The 27,707-nt window shown below is 37.6% G+C and overlaps 1 protein-coding gene across 48 annotated transcripts in view; it reads left to right on the top strand.

Moving 5' to 3' along the window:
• The window catches only part of CEP70 (centrosomal protein 70), an 87,327-nt gene extending 59,848 nt beyond the window's left edge, over positions 1-27,479 (top strand). For 17 of the 48 annotated variants that reach the window (XM_086363194.1, XM_086362632.1, XM_086363687.1 and 14 more), the window contains 8 exons: positions 4,826-4,931; positions 13,885-14,055; positions 16,000-16,146; positions 16,310-16,478; positions 16,832-16,946; positions 18,218-18,297; positions 22,531-22,697; positions 26,937-27,479. In XM_086363194.1, the coding sequence (XP_086219320.1) occupies positions 4,826-4,931; positions 13,885-14,055; positions 16,000-16,146; positions 16,310-16,478; positions 16,832-16,946; positions 18,218-18,297; positions 22,531-22,697; positions 26,937-27,065 (1,084 nt within the window). In that variant the 3' untranslated portion in view covers positions 27,066-27,479. Of the gene's footprint in view, positions 1-4,825; positions 4,932-13,884; positions 14,056-15,999; positions 16,147-16,309; positions 16,479-16,831; positions 16,947-18,217; positions 18,298-19,150; positions 20,700-22,530; positions 22,698-26,152 lie in introns of those variants that run through there. The other 31 variants (XM_086365163.1, XM_086364591.1, XM_086364825.1 and 28 more) reach the window with 7 other exon arrangements.
• The last annotated feature ends 228 nt before the right edge of the window (positions 27,480-27,707 follow it).

Raw genomic sequence — 27,707 nt, 5'->3', positions numbered from 1 at the left:
TAGATCTGCCAGTGCAAGATAGCCAAAGGTACTACACTAATTCTATTTAATTTTTTCAGTGGTATTTATATTTTGTTAGAAGAAAATAAAATCAGAATCTTATCACCCATGTGTTGAGCTGGCAGAAGTTGAGGTGGTCAGAATAAGCCAAGCAAATTAATCATCAAGGCTTTATTCAGTTACTTCAATAATATAAACAAGAGGCCAAAGAGAGAAGGGCTGGCTTCTTGGTACCCCATTTTTCCCCATGAAATGGCACCCAGCAAGTGTCAGTCAGTGACATGGTGCACAGATGACTCCTGTGGCTTCATAGGCTAGGGAAAGGGCAGGATATGGAAACATACCTGAGTCACAGTGAAAAAAGTATTGCATGAGAGTCACCATGAGATTATGAAAAGGCTTCAGCAGACACAGTTAAAAGCTATAAAGTGTCTGCACGTGAAAACTTAGGGGAATGGCTATTGAAAACAGGAGATATCAGTGTTTTTAAGTTGGAAGGGCAGTTTTCTGGATTTCCCAGACTCCACAGAGAAACATAGCTATTGCTGCGGGTTATGTGGAATGAGTATCTGCTAAGTATGTGAAGAATTCCTTAGCCATTTTAGGGGATTTTTATGGTCTTCAGGTTCTGCTCACCACTCTGGAGACTACAAAACAATCCTGGAATATTTCTAAGTGCAGCATAGTCTGCTCAAACACAGGTTTCTAAAACACCAATTAAGTCAAATGCAATTGGAAAGTAAGGCAGTAATTAGATTAACATAGTAGTTACATTGTTTTCATGTGGTTTTTTTCCCCCATGGTAAAGGAGACTAGTATAGACTTTGGAAAGGGGAAAGCTTTGCTAGTATGTAGGCACCTGCCCGGGAGAAGGCAATGGCACCCCACTCCAGTACTCTTGCCTGGAAAACCCCATGGACAGAGGAGCCTGGTAGGCTGCAGTCCATGGGGTCACTAAGAGTCGGACACGACTGAGTGACTTCACTTTCACTTTTCACTTCCATGCATTGGAGAAGGAAATGGCAACCCACTCCAGTGTTCTTGCCTGGAGAATCCCAGGGATGGGGGAGCCTTGTGGGCTTCCGTCTATGGGGTCACACAGAGTCGGACACGACTGACGTGACTTAGCATAGCATAGCATAGCATAGCATAGGCACCTGCCCTTTCAGCTCTGTTTTAAGAAAATTTAAAACGAGAACCTGTACCCAAGGCTCCCTCCCTGACCCCTAGCATTAGACAGACTGGAGGCTGAAGGCAAGTTGTACTTCTTTCCCCACCTGTTTTAACCTTGGCTTCTTTGGCCAGGAGCTCACCTTCCATCTTCATAATCTTGGCATCCTCAAGCCAACATTTCTGTTCTGTTGGCTATGGATTTTGTAATGTTGGAGACAACCTCAAGACATACTTGAGCTGTTTAACTTATCTTGAGGCACCAATTATTTTTTGTTAGTTGTCTAGTTACATAGTTACATCAGTTTTTAAATACTCTGATTTCTAACACTTAACTTTTCTCCTGACTGCTGTTATTTTCACATGTGTGGTTTTGCCTAATACAAAGGTTTTCAGAAGTATTATGCTATGGCAAATATTTACTGTGAGACTAGCTGAACCAAAGGTCAGTTTCCCATAAGTTCCTAGATTTTACTAGTCCTTAACTTCTGTAAATATAGAAAAACAGTAGGGTTAAATATATTAATTAATACATGTGAAGTGCTTCGAAGAGTACCTTCAGAGAGAAGGTTCTCAATAAATACTAATTATTATCACCACCAGGCTCCCAAATATGTTGTCATTGTTATTAAATTAAGGGTATCTCTTAATTTACTTAGTTAATTGAATCACATTTCATTTCCCAGAGTGACTGTAGCTAGTACATTCAATGACATGTTTAGGTTATTGTCCTGGCAGCTAAAATGTTGTATGTCCATAGTATAATGTTAATCACACTTGTAAACAGTTTGTTGAGAAGTTAAACTTTTTCACCTGAATGCAAGGTTAATATGTAAATTCAGATATGTCCGTTTACTTGTAGTCCTCCTAGACTGTTGGCTTTTCTATGTTACTTTTGTTTTCTAGACAGTATGCTTTTGGCACTGCTTTTAGGCAAAACTGTCAAGTATATTAATATGGTAAAGAGATGAGAAGTCAAATGGAAACTATACAAAAAAGATCTTAATGATCTGTATAACCACAGTGGTGTGATTACTCACCTACAGCCAAACATCCTGGAGTGTAAAGTCAAGTGGGCCTTAGGAAGCATTACTATGAACAAAGGAAGTGGAGGGGATGGAATTCCAGCTGAGTTATTTCGAATCTTAAAAGATGATGCTGTGAAAGTGCTGCACTCAGTATGCCAGCAAATTTGGAAAACTCAGCAGTGGCCACAGGACTGGAAAAGGTCAGTTTTCATTCCAATCCCAAAGAAGGGCAATGCCAAAGAATGTTCAAACTACTGCACAACTCTGCTCATTTCACATGCTAGCAAGGTAATACTCAAAATCCTTCAAGCTAGGCTTGAACAGTATGTGAACTGAGAACTTCCAGATGAACAAGCTGGATTTAGATAAGACAGAGGAACTGGAGATCAAATTGCCAACATCCATTGGATTATTGAAAAAGCAGAAGAGTTCCAGAAAAACATATACTTCTGCTTTATCGACTATACCAAAGCCTTTGACTGTACGGATCACAACAAACTGTGGAAAATTCTTAAAGAGAGTGGAATACACACCTTACCTGCCTCCGGAGAAACCTATAGGCAGGTCAAGAAACAACAGTTAGAAGCGGACATGAAACAGACTGGTTCCAAACTGGGAAAGGAATATGTCAGGGCTGTATATTGTCACCCTGCTTATATAACTTATATGCAGAGTACATCATGTGAAATGCTGGACTGAATGAAACTAAAGCTGGAATCAGGATTGCCAGGAGAAATATCAATAACCTCAGGTATGCAGATGACACTACCCTAATGACAAAAAGTGAAGAGGAACTTAAGAGCCTCTTGATGAAGATGACAGAGGAGAGTGAAAAAGCTGGCTTAAAACCCAGCATTAAAAACATGAAGATCATGGCATCCGGTCCCATCACTCCATGGCAAATAGATGGAGGAGAAATGGAAACAGTGACAGATTTTATTTTCTTGGGCTCCAAAATCACTGCCAATGGTGACTTCAACCATGAAATTAAGATGCTTGTTCCTTGGAAGAAAAGCTATGACCAACCTAGACAATGTATTAAAAAGCAGAGACATCACTTTGCTGACAAAGGGCTGTCCAGTCAAAGCTATGCTTTTTCCAATAGTCATGTATGGATGTGAGAGTTGGACCATAAAGAAGGCTAAATGCCAAAAAATTGATGCTTTTGAACTGTGGTGCTGGAGGAGACTCTTGAGAGCCCCTTGGACTGCAAGGAGATCCAACCAGTCAATCTTAAAGGAAATCAGTCCTGAATATTTATTGGAAGGACTGAAGCTGAAGCTCCAATACTTTGGCCAGCTGACATGAAGAGCCGACTCATTAGAAAAGACCCTAATGCTGGGAAAGATTGAAGGCAGGAGGAGAAGGGGATGGCAGAAGATGAGATGGTAGGGTGGCATCACTAATTCAGTGGACATGAGTATGAGCAAACTCCAGGAGCTTGTGAAGGACAGGGAAGCATGGCATGCTACAGTTCATGGGGTCACAAAGAATCAGACACAGCTGAGCAAGTGAACAACAAAACAAGTGAAAAATAGATTGGGAGGTCTTTGTGTCTACTAGAGGAAAGAGGTTGACTTTTTATCTAGAGTTAATTCTGTTTATTTTGTTTTGGACATATGTCCTCCAGAGAGCACAGAAAAACAGTTGAGTGAATATCAAGGGGAATACATGTGAGTGGAGGAGATAATTGTAGTATGGTAATAAGAGATGACATTAAGAAAGGAGTCAGGAGGAATATTGGATTAGGACTGACAGCATGAAGTTCAAATGCTAACACATGGAGATTAGATTTAGTTCACAAAGCAAAAAACAGTGGGAAAGCTATTGTTTTTTAGTAGGAAAATATTTTACGAACAGCAATTCAAGCTTATTAATGAGTCATGGAATCAGTTTAATAGGTCACAGTTCCACAGGAAACTGATAGGCATACTCAGATTTAAGATGTTTAATTTGAAGTGGGTTTAATAAGGGACTTTTTTCTAAGGTAGGTGATGGGGGAGAAATGTCTACTACACCTGACTTTTAGAGCTATTTGGATATCTCTAAGTGGATACACTCATATGTTTTTAGGTTGTTGGACAGAGACTCCCCTAGAGTTCTGGTAGCCACCTGGGACAATGGTCTCTGAGTTTTCATGCCTTCTTGATTAGCAGGTTTCACTGTTGTCTTCTCTTTGGCACCAGTGGAATATGAAGGAAGGACCAAGCTGTCTAGTTGTTGCTGTTGCAGTGCCCAAACTGTTTGCCCTGCCCACTGTTTATTGATGCCATTACAATATCAAACTTGGAGCACCTTGGAAGTTGTTTTCATCCTTTATTGTAGTTCTTTCCTATTCTGTTCTTTGTAAGTGTTGGGGAATGGTTATAACTTCATCAGTCTGATTCCTTTTGTTTTCAGGGATTCCTTCTATATTGTATCTATTGAGAAGGTCTTTTCGTTTTCTGGTGACAATATAGCTTAAATTAAAAATGTGTATATGATTATATGCATGTGTATGCATGCACATACACATATGTAAAATGACAGAGTTAACGGGAGGGTAGCTGGATCATTGGCTTATTTTGTCATCTTAATCCGCTGTTTAGTAAAACGTATGTATTCTCTTGGTTTTTTTCCCCCCTTAGATTACAGAATATTATCAGTCAAAAAAAAGCTGAGGACAAAGAGGGAAAAGATGAGCCCAGCAAAGATAACCAGCAGCAGGCTCTGATTGACCAGAGATACTTCCAGGTATTGCTGACAAAAAGACTGGTGTTTACAGTGAACCTTGGTTAAGAATCACAGTATGATAAATTATCAGTTAGTAAGGAATACTTGTATCCTTTATTTGCGTGTGCTTAGCGTGTTTTGTCTTGCCATGACATACCTAATTGCTAGAGGTTGGTACCTTGACTTAGAATTGTCCCTTGAAAAGAGACTTTGGCCTAGTTCAAAGTAGAGCAGCAAAAACCTGACAAGATTTTAATAGATACCATAATCCTTTTCTTTACTCTCCCTGCTTAAGCCATTTCTCTTGTTTCCTTTTCTATCTTTTTGTTTTTGCTGTTGTTGATACTATTATTATATAAGTAAATCTACTTCTTAAGGTCCTTGTTATACTTTTTTAAAATTTGTATGTTTTGTCCACCTGAAACTTAATTTTCTTTGTGGTATAATATAGTGATCCAACCTTGCTTGATGTATAGACCATCTATTATTGAGCAAATGAGCAGTTAAGCCTGGTAGTTTACTGACCGAGCTGGGCCTGCATTCATATTTTATTGGGCCCTTACAGGTCTTTTTTAACTTTGAATTAATTACTAGATTTTTTAATTAAGAGATTTTATTTAAGTCCTTATTTCTAGTTTCTCTTAAAAAGTCAAAGGATCTGGCAACAAATTCCTGCATAGTGGTTACCAGTGCAGAATTCAGCCTTGCCCCTGTCATGCCTGGCCGTGTGCTCCTCAGTTAGCCACAGTCCCATGCCATCCTTGCTTCACTTATTTGTGCTCTTCCTCGGCTTCTACAAGCATTTGAGTTTGCAGTTTCTTGTAGACCATTCTTTCTCTACTTTATTGAAATTGAAATGTTTACCATATTCCCTTAGATGCATAGATTTATTTCTAGACTCTGTAGTGTCTCATTTCTATACTAATTTCTGTAGTTTTATAGTCAGCTTTGATACCTTTTGGGGTATTCTTTTAAATTTTTTTCTTGAATATATTTTTAGCACGTTTGTTCTATATGAGCAATGTCAACTCAAAAACAGATCCCACTGAGATGAGCTGAGATTGAATTATCTTTTTAGATTAATATTTGGAAAAATAACACATTTATAGTTTTGAATCATCTCACTCAGAAATATGTCTCTAATTTTATTTGGGTCTTCCTTTGTACCTTTTAATAAAGTTTTGTATCTTTTTAAGTTTAGCTCTTGCATATTTTTTGTTTTATTTCCTAGGTTATCTAGTTATCTTACAACTTTTATTGCTATTATTAATTGGAGCCCCTTTTCCATTACATTTTTAATTAATTGTTGCTGGTTCTTTGTCCATCTCTGTGTTGATATTATGTCCAGGCACCTTTGTGAAAACTGTGGGGTTTTTTTTGTAGTATAATTGTTTCCCAATGTTGCATTACTTTCTGCTGTACAATGAAAGGAATCAGCTATATATATACATACATCCCTTCCCTCTTGGACCGCCCTCCTACCACCACCACCCCCCGCCGCCACCCCACCCATCTAGGTAATCACAGAACACCAAGCTGAGAAAATATGGCAAAATGTTAACAATTATTAAATCTCAGTTTATATGGGTATTTGTGACTGGGCCACAGGGTGTCCTCATGTTTGGTCAAACATTATTCTGGATTTGTCTGAGAATACTTATGAGTGAGAGGAGAAAATCTTTTTTCTCTGTGGTTTGCTTAAACTGTCAAAGCCAATAATATACCTTCACTGTTATGCCTTGGGGATATATCAGCCCTCCATGTTTATATACCTCAGGGTATATCAGCCCCTATGTTATAATTTACTTCACAGGGATCTTGATCACTTTCCTTTCTATAAGATATTACACTGGCCCATTACATTGATGACAGTATGCTGATTAGACCTACCGAGCAAGACGTAGCAAATTATTGGTATTTGCATGTTAAAGGATGGGAAATAAATCTAACAAAAATGTAGGAACTTTCTACCGTAGTGAAACTTCTAGGGCTCAAGTGGTGTGGGCATGTCAAAATATCGTGTCTAAGGTAAAGGATAAGTTGTTCCTTGGGCCCCTCTAACAACCAAAAATGTGGCACAGCACCCAGTGTGTCTCTGCATTTTGGAGGTAGCATATTCCTCCTGTGATGTGTTCTTCCCACCCCATTTACTGAGTGATCTGAAAAGGTGCTTGTTTTGAGTGTGGCTCAGAACAAGAGAAGGCTCTGCATTGGTCCAGGCTGCTGTGTGAGCTGCTCTGCCATTTGGGCCACAGGACCCTGGAGGTCCATGGTGGCTTAGACTGTCCTGGCAGACAGCGGTGCTGCTTGCAGCCCTTGGTGGCCCCTGTAGGTGAGTCGCAAGTCAGATCCTTAGAGCTTTGGAGAAAAAAATCCTGTCATCCTTTGCAAATAACTACTTTCCTCTTAAGAAATAGCTCTTGGCCTTTTACCGGGTCTGAGTAGAGACTGAAGACTTAACAGTGGGCAACCAGCCTACCATGTAATCTGAAATACCCATCATGAACTGCGTGTTATTTGACCCACCAGCCATAAAGTTGGGTGAGCACAGCAGCACTCCATCATTGAATGAAGGTTGTACATATGAAATTGGGCCTGAGCAGACCTTAAAGGCACAATAAATTACATGAAGAAGTGGCCCAAATGCCCATGGTTTCCCATTCTTGCTGTACCACTTTCTCTCTCCCTGCCTACACCTATGGCTTCAAGGGGAGTTCCTTATGATCAGTCAACACAAGAGACTTAGGCCTGGTTTGCAGATGGCTTTGCATGATATGTAGGCACCACATTAAAGTACACAGCTACAGCACTACAGCTCCTATCTGGGGCATCCCTGAAGGAAAGTAGTGAAGGGAAATCCTCCCACTGGGCAGAACGATGAGCAGTGTACTACTGCACCACAAGGAAGGAAAGGAAGAGTGTGTCTAGAATACAAGAGCTCCCTTAGGGCATCTCTAGGTGTTGCCGTGCCTTGTTATAAAGGTCAGTGGAAAACTCCAACAGCCTGGTCCAGACCCTTCAGAAATGAAGATTTGAATTACACCAGCAAGTAAAGAACCAGGAGCATCTGAGGTGCTTGTTGAAGGCAAATGTAATAAATAATAGGTAATGGAAGAAAGTAGTGATAAATACCAGCTGTGACCATATGATGACAACAGAAGTGAGGATTATAATTATCATGTGTATTGCTTCCTTCTTTTGTTATGAATATGTTCATATATTTATGTGTGTATGTATATATTTATGTTTTTCTGTGTATATATTTGTAAATACACACATGGCAAAGGTTTTTTTTTTTCTTGCTCTTTTTCTCTTACATAATGATTTTATGTCATATTTGAGTATCCAGCAAATTTGGAAAACTCAGCAGTGGCCGCAGAACTGGGAAAGGTCAGTTTTCATTCCAATCCCAAAGAAAGGCAATGCCAAAGAATGCTCAAACTACTGCACAATTGCACTCCTCTCACGTGCTAGCAAAGTAATGCTCAAAATTCTCCAAGCCAGGCTTCAGCAATACATGAACCATGAACTTCCAGATGTTCAAGCTGGATTTAGAAAAGGCAGAGGAACCAGAGATCAAATTGCCAACATCTGTTGGATCATCAAAAGCAAGAGAGTTCCAGAAAAACATCTACTACTGCTTTATTGACTATGCGAAAGCCTTTGACTGTGGATCACAACAAATTGAAAAATTCTTTAAGAGATGGAAATACTAGACCACCTGACCTGCCTCCTGAGAAACCTGTATGTAGGTCAAGAAGCAACAGTTAGAACTGGACATGGAACAACAGACTAGTTCCAAATCGGGAAAGGAGTACGTTAAGGCTGTATATTGTCACCCTGCTTACTTAACTTATATGCAGAGTACATCATGTGAAATGCTGGACTGGATGAAGCACAAGCTGGAATCAAGATTGTGGGAGAAATATCAATAACCTCAGATACGCAGATGACACCACACTTACTTTAAAAACAATGATATAGGATTTCCCTGGTGGTGCAGTGGTTAAGAATCCACCTGCCAATGCAGGGGACACAGGTTCAATTCCTGGTCCAGGAAGAACTAAAAAGCGAAGAACTAAAGAGCCTCTTGATGAAAGTGAAAGAGGAGAGTGAAAAAGTTGGCTTAAAGCTCAACATTCAGAAAACTAAGATCATGGTATCCGGTCCCATCACTTCATGGGGAAACAGTGGCAGCCTTTATTTTCTTGGGCTCCAAAATCACTGCAGATAGTGACTGCAGCCATGAAATTAAAAGACACATGTTCCTTGGAAGAAAAGCTATGACCAATATAGATAGTATATTAAAAAGTAGAGACATTACTTTGCCGACAAAGGTCCAGCTAGTCAAAGGTATGGTTTTTCTGATAGTCATGTATGGATGTGAGCATTGGAGTATAAAGAAAGCTGAGTGCCGAAGAACTGATGCTTTTGAACTGTGGTGTTGGAGAAGACTTTTGAAAGTCCCTTAAACTGCTAGGAGATCCAACCAGTCAATCCTAAAGGAAATCAGTCCTGAATATTCATTGGAAGGACTGACACTGAAGCTGAAACTCCAATACTTTGGCCACCTGATGTGAAGAACTGACTCATTTGAAGAGATCCTGATTCTGGGGAAGACTGAAAGCAGGAGGAGAAGGGGACAATAGAGGATGAGATGGTTGGATGGCATCACCAACTCGATGGACATGAGTTTGAGTAAACTCTGGGAGTTGGTGATGGACAGGGAAGCCTAGCGTGCTTGCTGCAGTCCATGGGGTGGCAAAGAGTCGGACATGACTAAGTGACTGAACTGAACTGAATTTTATATCATAGTTTTTTTAATTGTTACGTATTTATTTATTTATTACTGTGCTGTGTCTTTGTTGATGCACCCATGCTTTCTCTAGTTGCAGTGAGTTGGGGGGCTACTCTCTAGTTGTGATAAATGGGCTTCTCATTGTGGTGGCTTCTCTTGTTGTGGAGCACAGGCTCTAGGTGTGAGGGCTTCAGTAGTTGCACCACACAGGTTCCAGAGCACAGGCTCAGTAGTTGTGGCACATGGACTTAGTTGCACCATGGCATTAGGAATCTTCCTGGACCAGGAATTGAACCTGTGTCCCCTGCATTGGCAGGTGGATTCTTAACCACTGCACCACCAGGGAAGTCCTATATCATTGTTTTTAAATTACAGGATATCAAGTTATCAGGATATCAATGAACAATGCAGAGAAATAGAAGAAAATGACAGAAGGGGAAAGACTAGAGATCTCTTCAAGAAAATTGGAGATATCACAGGAACATTTCATGGACAGATGGGCACAATAAAGGATAGAAACAATAAAGACCTAATAGAAGCAAAAGCAATGCAAGAATACACAGAAGAACTTTACAAAAAAGATCTTTATGACCCAGATAATCATGATGGTGTGGTCACTCACTCAGAGCCAGACATCCTGGAGTGTGAAGTCAAGTGGACCTTAGGAAGCACTGCTGCCAGTAAAGCTAGTGGAGGTGATGGTATTCCACCAGAGCTATTTAAAATCCTAAATGATGATGCTATTAAAGTGTTGCACTCAAAATGTCAGCAAATTCGGAAAACTCAGCAGTGGCCACAGGACTAGAAAAGGTCAGTCTTCATCCTGGTTACCAAGAAGGGCAGTCCTAAAGAATGTTCAAACCACCGGACAGTTGCACTCACTTCCCATGCTAATCAGGTTATGCTCAAAATCCTTCAAGCTAGGCTTCAGCAGTACGTGAACTGACAACTTCCAAATGTACAAGCTCGGTTTAGAAAACACATCAAGGAAAGAGTAATCATCACTTTAGGACTTCACCTCCTTTTCTGGCAAAGGGGTTTTAGTGCATCTTTGATATACAGTGTATACAGCATAGTTGTATCATGTTAGGTAGTCAGTGATCTTGTTTGTTATTGTGTGTATTTGGAGATTAAGTATGGTTCAAGGCAAACCTGATAGCTCAGCTGGTAAAGAATCCACCTGCAATGCAGGAGACCCTGATTTGATTCCTGGGTCGGGAAGATCCACTGGAGAAGGGATAGGCTACCCACTCAAGTTTTCTTGAGCTTCTTTGTGGCTCAGCTGCTGGTAAAGAATCTGCCTGCAATGTGGGAGACCTGGGTTCAATCTCTGGGTTGGGAAGATCCCCTGGAGAAGGGAAAGACTACCCACTCCAGTATTCTGGCCTGGAGAATTCCATGGACTATACAGTCGCAAAGAGTCGGACACGACTGAGCAACTTTCAGTTCACTTCAAGACAAACCTGGTGGCTCAGATGGTAAAAGAATCTGCCAGTGATGTGGGAGACCAGGTTCAATCCCTGGGTTGGGAAGATACCCTGGAGAAGGGAATGGCTACCCACTGCAGTATTCTTGCGTGGAGAATTCCATGAACATAGGAACCTGGTGGGCAACAGTCTATGGAGTCTCAAAGAGTTAGACATGACTGAGTGCCTAAAGCAAAGTGTATGGGTGTCAAATTGACAAGGGGTGAACTTGTGATGGTTAATTTTATGTGTCAACTTGACTAGGCTAGAGGGTGCCCAGATAATCTGGTCAGATATTGTCCTAGGTATGTCTATAGGGTGTTTCTGGGTGAAATTAACATTTGAAATGGTAGACTGGGACAAAGTGGATTGCCTTCTCTACAGTGGGTGAGTCTCATCAAATCAGTTGAAGGCCTGAGTAGAACAAAGGCTGAGGGAACAAAAAGGAAGAGGGAACTTTCTGCCTGCCTGACTGCCTTTGAGCTGAGACATCAATTTTTTTTTTTTTTTCTGCCTTCAAATGTTGAACTGAAACATTGGCTCTTCCTGGGTCTCAAGCCTGTGGGAATTCAGACTGAAACTGTTTCATGGGCTCTTCTGGGTCTCCAGCATTGCTAACTGTAGATCTCAGGATTTATCAGCTCCTATAATAGAGTGAATCAGTTCTTTATAATTAATAAACACACGTACATATGCACACAAAAGTACACATCCTGTTCATTCTGTTTCTGGTGAACCCTGACTATATAAATAGTATTTATTGTTCATAGTCTCTTTATTTTCATTTAAGGAAATTTCATCAAAAATTTCTTGATGAAAAATTGGGAGAAAAAGTTATTTAAATCTCCATCAAAATTTCAGTCTCTCATCCAGTTCAAAATTTCTGCTTTATGCTTACTTTATTTTGTGCCTGCCCTGTACTTCTCCAAATAAGCAGTGTGGCAAGGGATTGTGATCTGTTTCATTATTTCATTGCTCCTCTTCTCTCCTAGGCCTCTGCTGTATCTGGCTTCTTCCACGTTGGCAGTGAGGGTGGATGTTGAGTGAGAATAGAAAGCAAGAGTAGAATCTTTCTTGACTGGTGCTGGCGTAATCTAGCACTGGTGCCCTTTGTGTGGCTGATGACCAAATACTGCCCCTTTTTCTCTATCATAGAATGTGTGTGTGTGTCTTTTTTTCCAGCTGACCTCTTATGAATCCTTCTCCTTCTCTTGTTCAACTGACACTCCCTTAAAGGCCTCCAGCTATATGTACTTTTTTTTTTTTTCCATGAAAGCAAAGCTTGACTGTCTTCCAAAGTATCCTTGGTCACAGGGTATATTCTTACCTACCATAAAGTAAAAAGGCAAACTTCTCTTGTTGCTGCTTCCTCTCCTTATTCTAGTCCATCTTTGTCTTTTTCATTTTATTTTTGCTGTGTAAGCAACCCTCCTAAAACTTAATGACTTAAAATAACAACCCTTTTAGTATTACTGTGCTTGAACAGCTGAGCAGTTCTCAGCTGGGCTCCTTCATGCACCTGCTATCAGATACAAGTCAGCTAGGTGGCTCTGGAGTTGAATGGATATCAGGGTGATTGGGTTGACTGGGTCATGTGTCTTTTATCATTCACCATTTAGCTTGGGCTCTTCCACAGGGCATCATCATCATCATCATCTTAGTTGCTCAGTAGTGTCCAACTCTTTGCTACCCCATGGACTGTAGCCTGCCATGCTCCTCTGTCCAAGGGGCTTCCCTGGTAGCTCAGAGGGTAAAGCGTCTGCCTGCAATGTGGGAGACCTGGGTTTGATCCCCAGGTCAGGAAGATCCCCTGGAGGTGGAAATGGCAACCCACTCCAGTACTCTTGCCTGGAAAATTCCACAGATGGAGGAACCTGTTAGGCTACAGTCTATGGGGTTGCAAAGAGTCACACACGACTGAGCAACTTCACTTCCACAGGGCAGAAGAGCTCAATAGGAGAGAGCAGAAATAATCAAGGCCCCTTGAGTCTTGGGCTCCAAACTGGCACACCATTATTTCCTTTTCTGTCTGCCAGAGCAAGGCCCAAGGTTGCCTCTAGATTCACGGAGGAGAAAATAGACTCTACTTCTTGATGGGAGAACCTGCAGTGTCATATTGCAAAGACAAGAGCACAAAGACAAAAATTGCAGTAATTTTTGCAAACAATCTGTAAGGTATGGATACACACTGCTAGCCATATATGTAATCCTCCTTGGTTCACCATCACCCTCATGGAATGGGGTTGTGCTATGACCTTGTGGAGATCAGCTCCCTGCTCTCCCTGTTCTGCTGCCCTTCTTAATTTTTGGTGTGAGAGAGAGGGAGAATAAAGACTGTATTCCTGTGCTCATTAGTAATTTAATGAAGGGGAATTATTTTTTCCATTAAAATGGTATTCAAAGTAGAGTTTAAATGTAATAGAATCAAAACATTGAAATGTACGTTCTAAGCCAAACAACAACTACTTGTAAATAAACATCAGAAATCAAATTCTCAGAAGACCTGTAGCTTTCTATGGGGAAAGAAGAAAACAGTTATTTTTCACTCATTCTGTACAGCCCTTTGAAAGATACTTGTCTTGGTGATTCCTGTCCAATGAATCTCTAACTCAGAAAATGATGTTGCATTGATACATAAGCACTCTAACATAGATCACTCTGATAGGACTGTGAGAAACTTTTCAACTAAAAATGCCATGTTTTTTTAAAGGTATTGAGTAGCATCAATTCAATTATTCACAATCCAAGAGCCCCAGTAATAATATATAAACAGAGCAAAGGAACAGCCCAACATTTTAATAGAGATCTTGTTCAGGATTGTGGATTTGAGCATCTTGTTCCTATAATAGAGATGTGGGCAGATCAACTGGCTTCCTTAAAGGTATGTGGTTGAATACTCTTTACATGCTTTGAAAATGTATCAGAGTCTGTGGGCTTTATATACTTTTATTCTCAAAGTTTTATATTTAGTGTGCTTTTACCATAGTTTTTTTCTTTATAATTGTACCTTACTGATGAAATGTTGGTTAATGAAAGTGTCATTGTGTTGTGATTTCCTGACTTTTTCAAATTCTGGTGATACTAATTGTTTAGTACATTTATTTGACACTGAATGTGTTGCCTTGAATTGCTAATTTTAAAAAAACTATCAAAATGTTATACTCTTCCTCTTTCTTACCAAATGCTGCTGCTGCTGCTAAGTCACTTCAGTCGTGTCCAACTCTGTGCGACCCGATAGAGGGCAGCCCACCAGGCTCCCCCGTCCCTGGGATTCTCTAGGCAAGAGTACTGGAGTGGGGTGCCATTGCCTTCTCTGTCTTACCAAATGAAAGGTTAACAATACTAATATGTGAGGTCTAGGTGTTAATTGTGCTTGTGCTTAGTCACTTAGTCGTGTCCAACTCTGCAACCCCATGGTCTGTAGCCCACCAGGCTCCTCTGTCCATGGGGATTCTCTAGACAAGAGTACTAGAGTGGGTTGCATGCCTTCCTCCAGGGCATCTTCCCAACCCAGGGATCGAACCCAGGTCTCCCGCATCTAGGTGTTAATTAGTGAGTGTTAAATAAGTGGAGGACTAAAATAAGAAGTTGAGAAAAATAAGAACTTCCTGTGTTTCCTTCTGTATTCTAGAGTTGCATTGTCTAATACATTAACCACTCACCTACATGTAGATTTTGATCACTTGAAATATGATAGTCGCAACTGAAATGTGCTGCAAGTATAAAATTACACACCAGATTTAGTAGAAATAGTATGGAGATGATTAAAAGATAATTAAAATAGATGATCTGTTGATACTATTTTGGATATATTGGGTTAAATATATTAAAATTGTCACCTATTTTTCACTTTTTTAACATAGCTACTAGATAATATTACTGTGACACACATTACATTTCTTTTGCATGACATTGATGTTTTAAAGGGCCAAGCACCAAGCACTGTGCTATGCACATAGTTGATGCCCAGTAAATATTTGTTTATTGATGGACCAGTCTTAGACTTCTAAACTTACAGGATCCCAGCTCCTTGTGCACAGTTTTAAATAGATTAGGACAACATATTTAGGCCAGGAAAACAAGTAGACTGTCATGAAAATTAAGTAGAATTACTTTTTAGGCATCTTTTCGAATTAAATTTTTTCTTGGAGCTACATACATGGATGAATCTTGAAAATATCCTAAGTGAAAGAAACCTGTCGCAAAAAGTCACATATTGTATGATTCTGTTTTTTAATGAAATGCTCATTAGTATAGTATAGGCAAATCTATAGAAAAAGAAAATAAGATTAGTGGTTACCCAAAGCCTGGGAGCGAGAGAAAATAGGGAATAAGGGTTTCTTTTTGGCATGATGAAAATATTCTAGAATTAAGATAATTGTGATGATTGCACATCTCTGTAAATAAGACTACTGAATTACACACTTAAAGAGGATGAATTTTATGGTATGTGAATTACATCTCAATAAATCTGTTATTTAAAAAATCAAGGGCAAAATAGAAATGACAAGCTTATTTTTTATTCATCGATAATTCAAAATAATTACTTAAATAATAGCGTACATTACATACGTACGCATGTAAATAACATACAATTACTTTAAACATCCAGATTCCAGATAATCAGTATATGTATAATGTTTTTTGTAAGGCCTGAAGAAAATGAATTTAACAGGCTCTTTCTAAACAGGCAATGGTATTTTTAAAAAAATACTGATGATGATTAATATTTGTATTACATCTGCTTGGATAATTATATTTTATTAACATGATTATGAAAACTTAAAAAACTGCATAATAGCATATTATTTGTTTTGTTATGAAGGATTTATATAAGTCCTTGAAAATACTGTCTACAGAACTGGTGCCTTGGCATAATTTAAAGAAGCAGGATGAAAATGAAGGTGTCAGAGTTGAAGATCTGTTGTTTATAGTGGATACCATGTTAGAAGAAGTTGAAAATAAGGCAAAGGTAATACTACCCAGTACTTACATAGATATTCACATTTTAATGTGAAATTAATGATATGGATACAGATATTCTACTATAACTCTTTCTCTTTTTAAAGTTTTTATTAAAGATTCGGAATAATTTTAAGATGTGAACTTTCTTTTTCTTCCTCTCTTTTGGGCAGGACAGCAATATGCCAGACTTCCACATTTTGCGAGCTATTGTTTCTCACTTCCAAAAATTATTTGATGTTCCTTCTTTAACTGGAGTCTATCCTCGAATGAATGAAGTTTATACTAGGCTTGGAGAATTGAACAATGCTGTGAGAAACCTCCAAGAACTCTTAGAACTAGGTAATGACTCATTTTCATTTTTGGCCTCCCACTTAATAATGATTATTAATAAATCTGACTCTTTGTGATCCCATGGACTATAACCCACCAGGCTCCTCTGTCTATGGAATCCTCCAGGCAAGAATACTGGAGTGGGTAGCCATTCCCTTCTCCAGGGGATCTTCTCGACTCAGGGATTGAACCTGGGTCTTCTGCATTGCAGGCCGATTCTTTACTGTCTGAGCCATCAGGGAGACCCCATTAATAAATGAACAAAAAGTAGGTGAAAAATTGAGGGTAACAGAAACATAGCATTTGATTTAATGATTTTGAAAATTCCCTTAAAATATTCTCCTTTTATTTCTCTTTTGCAGATAGTTCATCCTCATTGTGTGTGCTGGTGAGCACAGTTGGAAAATTGTGTAGGCTGATTAATGAAGATGTGAATGAAAAGATTATGCAGGTATTAGGACCTGAAGACCTTCAAAGGTATTTATTTTAAAAAGGTTGCAAAGTATTGTCCAGAATGTTTGGAGTGGTAAAATTAAAGATTTTCAAAACTTCATAAGTTATTTACCTTTCCTGTTTGGAATAGCATTTTTAAAAATAATCTCACACCTTAGGGATGGAGAGAATATCAAATATTTTCAAGATAAAAGTAGATTCTGGGGTCTGAGTCAGGACTCTAGCATTTTTGCTATAAGCTTATTCCCAAGGGAAATTATAATTGGAGAAAATCAAACTTTGTCAGCAACTTCATGTTAATTCAGAATATATAAGTAAGTCCAATTTTTAGTAGATTACCATAGATCACTGAATAATCACTAAGAGTATGTGCATTATTTGATAAGATATTGCTGCTGCTACTGCTAAGTCACGTCAGTCGTGTCCGACTCTGTGTGACCCCACAGACGGCAGCCCACCAGGCTCCCCCGTCCCTGGGATTCTTCAGGCAAGAACCCTGGAGTGGGTTGCCATTTCCTTTTCCAATGCATGAAAGTGAAAAGTGAAAGTGAAGTCGCTCAGTCGTGTCCTACTCTTAGAGACCCCATGGACCGCAGCCTACCAGGCTCCTCCGTCCATGGGGTTCTCCAGGCAAGAGTACTGGAGTGGGTTGCCATTGCCTTCTCCAGATAAGATATTAAGGATTTCTTTTTTAAAGCTAGGCATCTCCAACATAAAACCTTTTTTTTTTTAATGTTAAAACATTATAGCTGTATTCTTCCTCCCTCCTCCCTCAGATTTTATACTGCAACATAAGGAAAGTATACGTTCCATATGTTCTGCAAGTTTTCCAAGAGGAACCCTAACCTAATCTGACACTTGAGGTTTCTGATACTTGATGATTTTAAAAGGAACGTATGTCTCACTATTGGTATTTTTCTCCCTCCCAGTTTTACAGATTACTGATACTTATTCTTAATGTTTAATATAATACAGGATATGAAAATCAATTATTTTTGGAAAACATGGTCTCTTAAGACTCCTCAAGCTAAATGGAAAGTTCCCATGTTAGAAATGTTAGATAAATTTAACCTTAGAACAGATGATTATACTGCTAGTAGATTTTTTTTTTTGTTTTAGAAAAGTATTACTAGATGAACAAAAAGCTCAGAAGGAAAGATTGCAGTAAATAATCATTAAATTTGTATTTAAACTAGCAGGACAGTTTCTTTCTGTTTTGAAATGTTCTATGTCCATTCAGATGTAAGAATCCTAAGTCAGAAATTCAGTATAAATTGTGCTTTTTTTTTTTAAAGCATTATCCACAAATTGGAAGAACATGAGGAATTTTTCCCAGCATTTCAGGCATTTACTAATGATCTACTCAAAATCTTAGGTAAGATTTTTGTCGGAGGTGGTTAAATATTGAGTCTTAGGCTATCATTGGGTTTGAGGAAAGAGTGTTCCTTAGTCACTGTATTAGTATTTTTACCTAGAGTGGTAGAAAGTGTCTGGAAACCACTAGTAGTAGTGAAAACAAACTTCTGACTTGCAGTTAAAGTTGGTTGGGGTTAATCTACAGAACAGAGAAGGACATATTCTTTAAGGAGCTGAACCTTTGTTTTAGGCCTTTAAAATGAGAAATGACATTATTCTGGCTAGGCCCACTCCAACCCTGACTGTCATTGGCTAATGAGAAATGTCTGTAGAATTTATGATCTTGATAGGTGTGTTTTTAATTTTTCTTCTTCCTCCTCCTCCTCTTCTTTTCTTTTTTTAAAAAAAGATAGTTCCTACCTACTCTTTTCTTAAAATTTAATTTCCTCAGATGATGAAAAATAATACAACGTAAACATCTGTAGAAAGGAGATGAATTTATAAGTTTGTGGAAGGGAAGAGATACATTTACACTCTTGGTCAGATTGAGGGCTTTAAGGGGAAAAAAATGTAATTAGGAATCATAGCCAAAATAAAAACCCACATCTTTTACTTTAAGTGTGATTTATGGCTATAAAAATATTATGATTATGATTATGGCTATAAAAATAATTAATCTTACCATTAAGAACACTTTTTAGGGAATTCCTGGTGGTCCACTGGCTAGGAAAGATTCCCTAAACCCAACAAAACAAAATCACTTTTTAAAAATGTTACAGTGATTTATTTACTTCATTAATTCACTATGATTAATGAATTTTTTTTCTGTGTAGCTCATTTGAAGTTGAAAGTTTTTGTTTTGTTTTTTAAAGAATGACTCTGACATAGGAAATTAAATTAGAAGAGGAGATAAGGTTTGGCAGAAGATAAAGCAATGAGTAAGTTAAAATTTGGTAAGAAGATGAGTAAATGAAAGGCATATCTGACTGGAGTATATAGCCTAGTTGAACATAAATTTTGTGGCCAATTTTATGTAGACTGGAAGCAACGGAGACAGTGAATGTACTTTATTCATGCTCATATATTTGAAAAGATCATGGCAAGGGAAGACATAATTTGAAAGTTTAACTTGAGATATGAAAATGTAGAAATGTATTTATTGCCTTGTATCTCAAAGAGCTTTGTTTCCTGTAATATGATTTTACTTGCTTTGAGATAGCGATTAACAGTGTTTCTTGTCATTAACAAACATTTTACTAGGTGTGCTATTAACACTTACCTCATAATCCTTGTATAGAAACTTCTTCTCAGATATAATACTCAACATGGTTCATGTGGGACCATTTGCTTCAATATACATTGTTCATGTGCTGTTCAGTCACAGTTGAAATTCTGGAGTAAATATTAACATTTCAGAAATTAAATCTGTTTTGGCAAACATGACTATTTTTATTATTACTAGATGCAAGGTGGCTTAGTGATAAAGAATCCACCTGTTAGTGCTGGAGACGTGGGTTTGATCCCTGGGTCAGAAAGATCCCCTGGAGAAGGAAATGGCACCCCTCTCCAGTATTCTTGCCTGGGAAATCCCATGGACAGAGGAGCCTTGAGGGCTACAGTCCATGGGGTTGCAGAGTCAGACACAGCTTAGCAACTAAACAACAAACAACAACAACAGATGTCATATTACACATCTAGAACTACAGAGTGGATTACTGAATATCAGGTAATGGAGAAGGACTTTCTTTTTTCTCGTGTAAGTGGTGTGATTAGTTGAGAAAATTCTCATATCAACCAAGGTCCTTCTCTGTGAGGTTTATTTATAAGGCAGATTTCTCTTCTAGGGAGAAAACAGGTGTGATTTTAGAATGCAGGTCATGGAATAACTTGATCTTTGTACCTTACTTACTACAGTGTAATTCTCAGCTGTAGATTTGCTCGTATTCTTTTCCTTTCTTTTATCATCTGTGTTCCTACAGAAGAGATCCCTAAGTCCTTAGATGGAGGCCCAGGAAAGAGAAAGGGCCTCTCCTAGGGATTTCACCATGTAAGCTCACCCATATATTAGAAAGAGGCAGTAACATAATGTTATAAATATGGTGAGTAGTATCTGTTGTTAAGAGCACACTGCTAATGAGATTAATATCAGAGTCAGAAGATGCTTTTGTAGGTAGCTTTTACAAACAAATGTCCTGTGAATCAGTGATACACTTTTAGAGAAAAATTTCATGTGCTTGAAAGCACTAGTGATGTTGCCTTTGTGTTTGAGGTTTGCCTTTGCCCAGAGTTATCATTTCATCTGAGCCTAACACTAGATGAAGCTACTGTTTTATTATTGTTTTTCTGTTACAGAAATTGATGACTTGGATGCCATTGTACCTGCAGTAAGGAAATTAAAAATACTTTCATACTGAAAACAAATCATTTTTACTGTGTAAATTGCATTCTTAACATCCTAAGTATTTTGTAGGATTGATCTTACTCTGAGACATGGGTTATAAAATGTATTTACCTCAAAATTTACCCCCTTCTTTCTATTGAGGCCTCCATCTGTATAGTTTTTATTGACTTTGAGATTCTTTTATAGAAAACAATTGCTAAGTTTAATTAATTAACTTTAGATCCTTGAATAATTCTTAAGCAGTTCTTGAGTACTTGAAATTTAAGATTGTTTTAAAGTACAGTGTGTGAATAAGAGAGAAACTCAGGGAGAGATAATGCAAGTACTAGAAAGGTTGCATTTAAGTTCAGAGTTTACTGACCTTTTTGGTTCTAGGAACAAGGAATGTCAATGTCTGTCTTTTTTTTTTTTTTTTTTTTTAATGTCTGTCTTTAGTCCAGCCAGCAGGAAGCTATTGCTTTCCTGGCAAGGAAATGGCACATTCTATTAAGATATCCCTCATGACACTTGTACTTTCAGAGCAGAAGGAACAAAAGGAAGAAGGAAAAAAAATTTTCCTATGAGGGTAGAAAAGAATTATGAGGTACAATAGATGAGTAGGTCTAAGTCTCTCCTTTAAAAAAGTGTCTTTTTTACTATCTTCATGTGATGTACCTTTTATAAGGGCATGAAATCTTAAATAAAATTTTGTAAAGAATCTCCAAATGATATTTTACATGTTTCAATGTCATTCTCCCAAATCTTCCCACCCTCTCCCTCTCCCACAGAGTCCATAAGACTGTTCTATACATCAGTGTCTCTTTTGCTGTCTCGTACACAGGGTTATTGTTACCATCTTTCTAAATTCCATATATATGCGTTAGTATACTGTATTTATGTTTTTCCTTTTGGCTTACTTCACTCTGTATAATAGGCTCCAGTTTCATCCACCTCATTAGAACTGATTCAAATGTATTCTTTTTCATGGCTGAGTAATACTCCATTGTGTATATGTACCACAGCTTTCTTATCCATTCATTTTGATATTTGGCAAAACTAATACAATTATGTAAAATTTAAAAATAAAATAAAATTTAAAAAAAAATCTCCAAATGTAAGTGTTCTCAGTGACTTATTTGTATTCCTCATAATGAGTCATATTCTCTTACTAGTCTGAGGCTTCCTTGGGCAACTGGTTCACCCTTGCTGCATTTTTTGTAAGAGTAGCTTTCTTGCCACTTTCTACATATTCTCTGTTATTCATTCTGATTTTCTTAAAGGATAACTGTTCTGCTTCACATCTGTGAGTACAGGTCACTTTGGGTTGCTGCTGCTCCCTTACTCCCTACCCCGACTTTTATAACTTCTCAGCTATTCTTGTTCATTGTCATATAGAATATTGTAAAGACTTCCAGGAAGCAGCATAGTGGAATGCAGAGAATAAATGTCAAAATATAAGCACCTAGATCCTTAGTGTGGTGACCATAGAGATTAGAAGTTAAGGTAATATCTTAGGTTTTTTTAGATTTAAAATTCTTTGTTTGCCTGCAATTACATTTCTTAACACTAGCCCGCAATTTGTGAAAGAACTTGTGTCTTTGAGGGTTGAGTAGAAAAAGTATTTGGATATTCAGTAATATAAATGCTCTTAGTTAATTAGATTACTCCAAGAAATTGTTGTGAGCCAGTTTGGAAATCCAGTGACTTTTGAAAGGAAGAAATATAATTTTTTTAATTGCAGCATAGTTGATTTACAATTGTGTTAGTTTCTGGTGTAAAATGATTCAGTTTTGTGTGTGTGTGTGTGTATCACATTTTCTTTTTCATGTTCTTTCCCATTATGGTTTATTATGGGCTTCCCTGGTAGCTCAGATGGTAAAGAATCTGCCTGCAGTGTGGGAGACCTGGGTTTGATCTCTGGATTGGGAGGATTCCCTGGAGGAGGGCATGGCAACCCACTCCAGTATTCTTGCCTGGAGAATCCACCAGGACAAAGAAGCCTGGAAGACTACAATTCATGGGGTTGCAAAGAGTTGGACGTGAGTGTTTACAATTATAATAGTTTATTTTATTGTAAAAGTTTATGTAATTTACAATTACAATAGTTGATTTACAGTTGTGTTAGTTTCTGGTATAGCAGAATGATTCAGTTTTATGTGTGTGTGTGTGTATGTGTATACACACATTCTTTTTCATATTCTTTTCCGTTATGATTTACTATAGGACACCAAATATAGTTTCTGTGCTATACAGTAGGACCTTGTGTATCTGTTTTATATATAGTAGTTTGTATCTGCTAATCCCAAACTCTTAGTTTATCCTTTCCCTACTCCCTTTTCCCTCTGGTAACCATGAGTTTGTTTTCTGTATCTGTAAGTCTGTTTCATAAGTAAGTTATTTATGTCATATTTTAGAGTTCACATACAAGTGATGTCATATGGTATTTGTCTTTATTTTTCTGACTTACTTCACTTAGTATGATAGTCTCTAGGTCTCTCCATGTTGCTACAAATGGCATTATTTAATTCTTTTTTATGGCTGAGCAATATTCCATTGTATATATGTACCACATCTCTATGTGTTCCTCTGTTGGTGGGCATTTAGGTTGCTTCCATGTCTTGGCTATTATAAATAGTGCTGAATATAGATAAATAGTTATTTATTTATATTTAAATAAATAAATGAATAAATTTATTATAATATAAATCTATTTATTTATAATATATCTAAATTATAAATAGTATGAACATTGGGATGCATGTATCATTTTGAATTATCATTTTCTCTATATGTATATGCCCAGGAGTGGACTTGCTGGATCATATGGCAACTCTAATCTTAGTTTTTTAAGGAATCCCTATGCTGTTTTCCATAGCAGCTGCAGCAGTTTACATTCCCACCAACAGTGTAGGGAGTTCCCTTTTCTCCACATCCTCTCCAGCATTTGTTATTTGTAGACTTTTTAATGATGGCCATTCTGACTGGTGTGAGGTGGTACCTGACTGTAGTTTTGATTTGCATATAAGAAGTATAATTTAAAAATTACTTTGTCTGAATTTTGTCAGCTAGTTCAAGAGAGCCTGTGGTTAACTCTTAGTTTAAAACAGGAGTTTTAAAACTCTTCCTCAAAGGCCAAGGTGTTTTTCTGAGGGCCACTGAGAGGGATGGTGCCACTACTAGGAAGAATATTAGGCCCTCTCTATCTGATCTACTTTTATCCTGGCAGTTCTACTTTTATCCAGTTGTAATTATTTAAAATATAAGTACTGCAACCATTGCTTGGCTCTTGATTTTTTACCATTTTATGGATGTATAATTGACATATAATAAATTGTGCATAAAGTATTGTTGTTGTTCAGTCGCTCAGTCATGTCTGACTCTTTGTGACCTCATGGACTGTAGCATGCCAGGCTTCCCTGTCCTTCACTGTCTTCCAGAGTTTGCGCAGATTCATGTCCATTGAGTTAGTAATGCCATCCAACCATCTCATCCTCTGTTGTCCTCTTCTCCTCCTGCCTTCAATCTTTTGCAGCATCAGGGTCTTTTCCAATAAGTCAGCTCTTCACATCAGATGGCCAAAGTATTGGAGGTTCAGCTTCAGCATTAATCCTTCAATGAATATTCAGAGTTGATTTCCTTCAGGATTGACTGGTTTGATCTCCTTGCAGTCCAAGGGACTGTCAGGAGTCTTCTCCAACATGACAGTTCAAAAGTATCAATTCTTTAGTGCTCAACCTTCTTTATAGTCCAACTCACATCCATACATAACTACTGGAAAAAACATAGCTTTGACTAGACGGACCTTTGTCAGCAAAGCAATATTTCTGCTTTTTAATATGCTGTCTAGGTTAGTCATAGCTTTTCTTCCAAGGAGCAAGTGTCTTTTAATTTCATGGCTGGAGTGATTTTAGAGCCCAAGAAAATAAAATCTGTCACTGTTACAATTTGATAAATCCTGATATACATATACATCTGTGAAACCATCAAAATAATATACCTATTGTTCCAAGAGTTATTTCTTTGCCCTTCATGACCCCTCCCTATTCCTATCTCTAGGCAATAGCTGATCTGCTTTCCATCACTATAGACTAGTTTACATGTGACAGGATTTTATATAAATGGAATCATACCATATGTTCTCATTTTGTCTGGCTTCTTCCACTCAGCATAATTAATTTGTGATTTTTTTGCATGTTGTTGCATTTATTAACTGTCCATTCTTCTTTATTGCTGTGTAGTATTCCATTGTATAAAGATACCACAATTTGTCTATCCATTCATCTGTTGATGGAAATTTAGGTTATTTCCAGTTTTTGACTGCTACAAATTTCATAGTAGTGTTCAGGTCTTCATATGGACATATACCTGATATTCATTGACTTGAAAACTGTCCTATTTTTGTTTGATTGATACAGGTGGAAGTGTAAATTTGCTTTCTGCTCATCCTGGTTAAAAGTAAAGTGTCTGAAAACATGTAATGTTTCTTATGTTGTCTTTTTTTTTTTTTTTAAGTTGCATGGTACTGTAGTCAGAGAACATGGTCTTTTGGTATTGGATCTTTGGAATTCATTGAGATTTTCTTTATGACTTTATTGTGATGAATTTCCACATATTCCACATGTGCTTTAAAAAGTCTAATCTCTAATATATGTAGTGTTATTAATATACTGTTTAAATCAACTTCATTCCTATCATTTTTTTTTGTCTACTTGGTTTATGGAAAATTCTGAAATCCCTGAATTTGTCAAATTTTGTTTTTTCATAAGTACTTTAAAAAGTACTTATGGCCTGTTTTATAAGTACTTATAAATTCATAGTCAATAATATCTTCTTGATTAATATCTCTTCATTGCTATACATGCTTTTACCTTGAATGTAGTTTTGTCCTTTTAGTTAATAGTTGCTGGATATTCTTTTCCTTTTTTTCTTCTTATTTTACTAATCTCTTTTTATATGTTATAAAATTCAACACATATGCTAAGTATGGTTTAAAAACCATAAATTTCAAGTATAATAAATGATTATAAAGTGAACACTCATGCAACATCCAAAAAATAGAACATCACCAGCACTCCAAAAGGCCTTCCCCACACACCATATGTGTCTTCCCCAAAGAGATAATCATTAGCTTGGCTTCTGTTAATCATTTACTTGTTTTTTCTTTTTTTTTTTAAATAGTTTTGCCAGTTTTGTGTGTATGCCTAAACCAAGATAGTTGAGTTTTGCCAGTTTTGAGCTTTATAAAAATAGGATCATGCTGTATGTTCTTCTTAATTCTTTTGTTCAACATCATGTTTGTACTATTCATCTATATTGTTTTATGTAGGTCCAGGTCATTTGTTTTCATTGGTGTCTAGTATTCTTCTATGAATGTTCCATAATCCATTTGTTTGTTGTTCTAGGGATTGGCATTTGGGTTGCTTCCAGTTCTTGGCTATTGTGAGCTACTGCTGTGAACATTCTTGTACATGTATTCTTGTTCACTTGTGTGCAGGTTTTCTAGAATCTAAGAGGCAAAATTGCTGGGTCCTAGAGGAAAACACCGGAGAAGGCAATGGCAACCCACTCCAGTACTCTTGCCATGGACGCAGGAGCCTGGTAGGCTGCAGTCCATGGGGTTGCTAGGAGTCGGACACGATTGAGCGACTTCACTTTCACTTTTCACTTTCATGCATTGGAGAAGGAAATGGCAACCCATTCCAGTGTTATTGCCTGGAGAATCCCAGGGATGGGGGAGCCTGGTGGGCTGCCGTCTCGGGTCGCACAGAGTTGGACACGACTGAAGTGACTTAGCAGCAGCAGCAGAAAACACATCTAATGATGTGAATGGATTCTCTGAGTTTGTATAGTGTTTGACTTTGATAGATCGTATGTATTTTAACTTTAGAAGAAAATGCCAAACTGTTTCCAGAGTAGTTGTACCAACTTATATTCCCACCATTAATGTATGAAGCATCCCCAGTTTTCCATATTTGACCAACCTTTGGTAAGTCAATTTTTTTTTTTTTGCCAGGATAATATGTAGAGCTCTTAATGTGACTTTAATGTTTATTTTCCTGATTACTAATGAAGTTAAACATCTTTTCCTTTGTTTTTTTTAGTTTGTAGTTTATTTTTGAAGTGCTTATATGTGTTTTGGTGTTTTTTTCTGTTGGACAGTCTATCTTCCTATTGATTTGTAAGAGTTATTTACATATTCTAGACATGAACCATTTGATGGTTTACACATGTTGTGAATGCCTTCTTCCATTCTGTTTCCACTTTCCATTTTCCTCTAGGATTCTTTCCTCGGCAGTCAAGAATCCTGCAAAGCAGGAGGCCCCGGTTCAATTCCTGAGTTAGGAAGATCCATGGGAGAAGGGATAGGCTACCCTTTTCATGAACTGAAGAACTTAATTTTAATATAGAGAATATAGTTAAAGATGTAGAGATTTATAGTCAGTTCTCTTAGTGTCTTACGAAATCTTTCTCTAGTCACAAACTGTAAAGTTACTCTTCTGTGTTATCTTACAGCTGTATAGTTTTGCCTTTCACACTTAGTCTAATATACCTGGAGGTTTTTTTTTTTTTAATGTGGTATAAGTAAAGGATTATTACCTTTTCTGTCATGGATACCCAGTTGTTTCAGCACTGTTTATTGAAAAATCTATTATTTCCCCTCTGCTTGTAGTGTTTACTTCTGTCATATATTGAATATCTGTGAATGGGTCTGTTACTGGACTCTCTTCTATTCTTTTGGTCCATTTATCTCCCCCTCACTAGTATCCCACTGTCTTCATTATTTTAACTTTAAAATAAATTTTGGTATCCCACCCTTTGTATTTCCATGTGTACTGAGTCTGATTATTAAATTATACACACAGACACACACACTACATATTGAGATTTTTATTGAACTTTCATTAAACATAGGATCAGTGGGGAAAATCAGAATCTATAATGTTGGATCTTCAAACTCCTACTGTAGCATAGCTTTCCACTTGATTAGGTTTATTTTAACATTCTGTAATAAAGTTTCATAATTTTCCTGTAGGGATTATTCATAGTAT

This window comes from Bos grunniens, chromosome 1, assembly GCF_055505025.1.
Source record: "Bos grunniens cultivar Pamir isolate PY7600 chromosome 1, Bosgru_T2T1.0, whole genome shotgun sequence".
NCBI classification, from domain to species: Eukaryota; Metazoa; Chordata; class Mammalia; order Artiodactyla; family Bovidae; genus Bos; species Bos grunniens.
Note: the sequence above shows the minus strand (reverse complement) of the source record. Positions and strands in the feature narration are given on the sequence as shown.